The 3,724-nt window shown below is 37.3% G+C and overlaps 1 protein-coding gene across 1 annotated transcript; it reads left to right on the top strand.

The window, feature by feature from the left end:
* Positions 1–290: 290 nt before the first annotated feature.
* On the top strand, positions 291–2,932 carry LOC132299375 (chalcone synthase 2-like). Its single transcript, XM_059795931.1, has 2 exons — positions 291–543; positions 1,736–2,932. The coding sequence occupies exons 1-2, from the start codon at positions 366–368 to the stop codon at positions 2,725–2,727; spliced, it is 1,170 nt and encodes a 389-aa protein (XP_059651914.1). The 5' UTR covers positions 291–365; the 3' UTR covers positions 2,728–2,932.
* The last annotated feature ends 792 nt before the right edge of the window (positions 2,933–3,724 follow it).

Raw genomic sequence — 3,724 nt, 5'->3', positions numbered from 1 at the left:
TGGCTTTTGGGCATTTTTATTATTTAAAGTCTTAATTTATTCTTGCAAATTATGAAATGAAAAATTAATTCTTTAATCTTGTCATAAAATATTGTGACGAATTTCATTGTGAGAACAAAACAAATTCGTTGTAGTTGTAATTTTAAGTTCAAATTTCAAGTTGTTGGGACTTCGTCTCATAGGAAGGTCGGGCACGTGATTCCCAGCTACCGCCAATTGGTTGTTCCACTTACTATAAATGGCACCTTGAACCTCATTTTGTAATGTACTCACTTAACTACTTTTGCTACCAGCTGGTTCTTGGCATTTACAGTCGCACAACAAGTTCCCAGTTAGCTGCCGTATACCTCACCTCACCGGAGAAAATGGTCACCGTCGAGGAAGTCCGGAAGATTCAGCGCGCCCAGGGTCCGGCCACCGTCATGGCGATCGGGACTGCCACTCCTCCCAACTGCGTTGATCAGAGCACGTACCCGGATTACTATTTTCGTATCACACAGAGCGAGCACAAGACCGAGCTCAAAGAAAAATTTCAGCGCATGTGTAAGGATATATGACTCTCTCTGTGTTTTCTTGTTCCATCTCTTGAAATTGTTATTTTCTTTTCAATCACCATCTTTATATTATGGCACAAATGCATGCAACTTTAATTTCCGTTTGATTATATTTTCTAGGAAAATGATATAAATTCGAAAATAACTTCCTGATGTGAGCGAGAATGAATGAGTATGTCATTTTTCACTAGCATAAATGTAGTTGATCGTAGTGAAATACATATATATACACACACACATATATATGCTATATATCATAACTCTAGCCTATTTCATAGAGGAAATGAGACTAGAGTTTCGGTTTGTTTATCACGGGTTGTGTCTTACATGTGTAACTATGGCCACTCAATTAATCTTATACCTAATTTTGGAAAAAAAAGAAAAAAAAAATCTTTATCACGAGTAGACCAATTGGACCATTATTTTTATTATTGTTATTATTTTTGTATGACAGTTTCTAAACTTAAGAATTTTTACTGGTTAAAAAAAAAAAAAAAATTTAAAGTGTGGATTATAAAAAAAAAAATAATAATAATAATTAAAAAGTGTGGATTATGGATTACTTTATTTCTTCTCAACTCTGTATGAAAACTCTTCTCAACAAACACTAGAATGGAGGTTTCAGTGTTATGGGGTCCAGAGATATACTTGTTATTTTTCATTTAAGGGAGTAAAATATTTTAGATTGGGAAAATTAAAAAGTTCAAATCACATGTTATGTCTTTAGATTTTCCATTTCTTGATGTTGCTCATTTGGATTGAAGAATTTTCTGATATGCCGAATTTTCTATTTTTGGAAATTGTGGCATTTATGACACAAAACCGTGAGTGTGTAATTCTATTTCATTTACCCCAAAAAAAACTCTTTTTAAATTTTTTTTCCCCTAAATGATTTCATAACATAAAAATAATTTTTCCTCATTTTCAGTGAAAATTTTCACATGTCATGTTTGTATTGTTATAGGAAATTGTCTCAATTATGTTATAAATAAACACTTCATTTTTATCTTATTGATTTGAAGCATTTAAGCCATATATATATATTTTTTTAAAGAACCCAAATTATTATATATTTATTTATTTTAAAAAAGAAAAAGAGTAGTAATTAATCACCCGTCAACAATTAATTTTATTTTAGTAAACAATTAATTTTCTAACCATTTTTGTACGATGTATTTCAGGTGACAAGTCAAATATCAAGAAGCGTTACATGTACCTAACTGAAGAAATTTTGAAAGAAAATCCAAATGTCTGCGCTTACATGGAACGCTCATTGGATGCTAGGCAAGACATGGTGGTGGTCGAAGTCCCAAAACTCGGCAAAGAGGCGGCCCAAAAGGCCATCAAGGAATGGGGCCAGCCCAAGTCCAAGATCACCCACCTAGTCTTCTGCACCACCAGCGGCGTCGACATGCCCGGCGCCGACTACCAGCTCACCAAGCTCCTCGGCCTCCGCCCCTCCGTCAAACGCCTCATGATGTACCAACAGGGCTGCTTCGCCGGCGGCACTGTGCTCCGCCTCGCCAAGGACCTGGCTGAGAACAACAAAGGAGCTCGTGTGCTTGTTGTGTGCTCAGAGATCACTGCTGTGACTTTCCGTGGGCCCAGCGACACCCACCTCGACAGCCTCGTGGGCCAGGCCTTGTTCGGCGATGGGGCTGCCGCGATTATTGTTGGGTCGGACCCAATCCCTGAGGTTGAAAAACCATTATTTGAGTTGGTCTCCGCGGCCCAAACTATTCTACCGGACAGCGATGGTGCCATCGATGGACATCTCCGCGAGGTGGGACTGACCTTCCACTTGTTGAAGGATGTTCCGGGGCTCATTTCCAAGAACATTGAGAAGAGCTTGGTGGAGGCATTCCAGCCCTTGGATATTTCAGATTGGAACTCTATTTTCTGGATCGCTCACCCCGGTGGGCCGGCCATTTTGGACCAGGTGGAATTGAAGCTGGCCCTAAAGCCCGATAAGCTACAGGCCACGAGGCACGTGTTGAGCGAGTATGGCAACATGTCAAGCGCGTGTGTGCTGTTTATACTGGATGAGATGAGGAAGAAGTCGGCTGAGGAAGGGCTCAAGACCACCGGTGAAGGGCTGGAGTGGGGCGTGCTGTTTGGGTTCGGACCGGGGCTCACCGTCGAGACAGTGGTTCTCCACAGCCTGTCTACTTAGAGAGGCCCATTGTGGAGTTTTTTTTTAAAAAAAAATATTGGCATTGTTTTATCTTTAGTGTGTTTAGAGTCTATAATGTTGGGTGCAGTTATTGTGTTTTGCTCGGTTCCACTTTGTTGACTGAATTCAGATTGGGATGGAACTGCAACTTTGTTTTAATAAAAGTGTTTTATAATGTCAAATGAAAGATTTTATTTTTATTTCATTTTTTGGATTTTGGGCTTTTTTATTATTTAAAGTCTTAATTTATTCTTGCAAATTCCGAAATGACTATGGTATGCTTTATTTTACAAATCATTGGTTTACCTACTTAAGTAACTAATATATAATGATTTCATAGAGGTGATAATATGAGAATGCCTATATTGTGGATTTTTTTCCCCCTTGCTATGATATAATATATGAATCAAATGCTTATAGAAGAATAGTATAAAAATTAATTCTCTTTTCTCTTGTCATTAAATATACTCCTCCTTAGCGGAAGATATAATACTTGTACTTTTAATCTAAAGATTTTATGTTTTATATTTCTTTTTTCTTTGATGTTAGTGTCACCAATATCATTATAATTATAATTTTGAAATGTGACGAGTGTTTGTGTATAGAGACGCAAGTTAATGCATGGCTCTTTCTCCTCCAAACTCATAAATTATTAGATGGTTCTTGTCTTCGAATAGGACCTCTTTCTCCTCTTATGGACTAGGACTGTTTGGGTCAGCCTTCTTGTTTACATGTAATTTTGGTTTGGGCCTCTGGTTCGGGTCTATTGGCCCGTTTCCTTTGTTTGGACTTGTGGCCTGTTTGGCTGGCGCATTTATAAAAGAACTGCATGGTTCTGTCTATGGTATGCTTTATTTTATATATACACTGATCATTAAAAATAAATAAAGCTATGTTCGTTAGTATCGAATTGATACTTTAAATTAGGGATTGAAAAAAATTTAACAAAAAATTTAAACTAAATTTTCTTCGATCTTAAATTCAAGACACTAATTTG

Source organism: Cornus florida, unplaced genomic scaffold (assembly GCF_030987335.1).
Source record: "Cornus florida cultivar Cherokee Brave unplaced genomic scaffold, ASM3098733v1 CherokeeBrave_3.0.0_Hap2_Chr01, whole genome shotgun sequence".
Lineage (NCBI taxonomy): Eukaryota > Viridiplantae > Streptophyta > Magnoliopsida > Cornales > Cornaceae > Cornus > Cornus florida.
This window is presented reverse-complemented; position numbering and strand designations above follow the sequence as displayed.

What these genes read in the sequence shown, in the direction of transcription:
- LOC132299375 (XM_059795931.1), top strand. Translation starts at nt 366, where the DNA reads ATGGTCACCGTCGAGGAAGTCCGGAAGATTCAGCGCGCCCAGGGTCCG. An exon ending in AGAAAAATTTCAGCGCATGT is followed by an intron (nt 544 to 1,735) that starts GTAAGGATATAT and finishes GATGTATTTCAG; the next exon opens with GTGACAAGTCAAATATCAAG.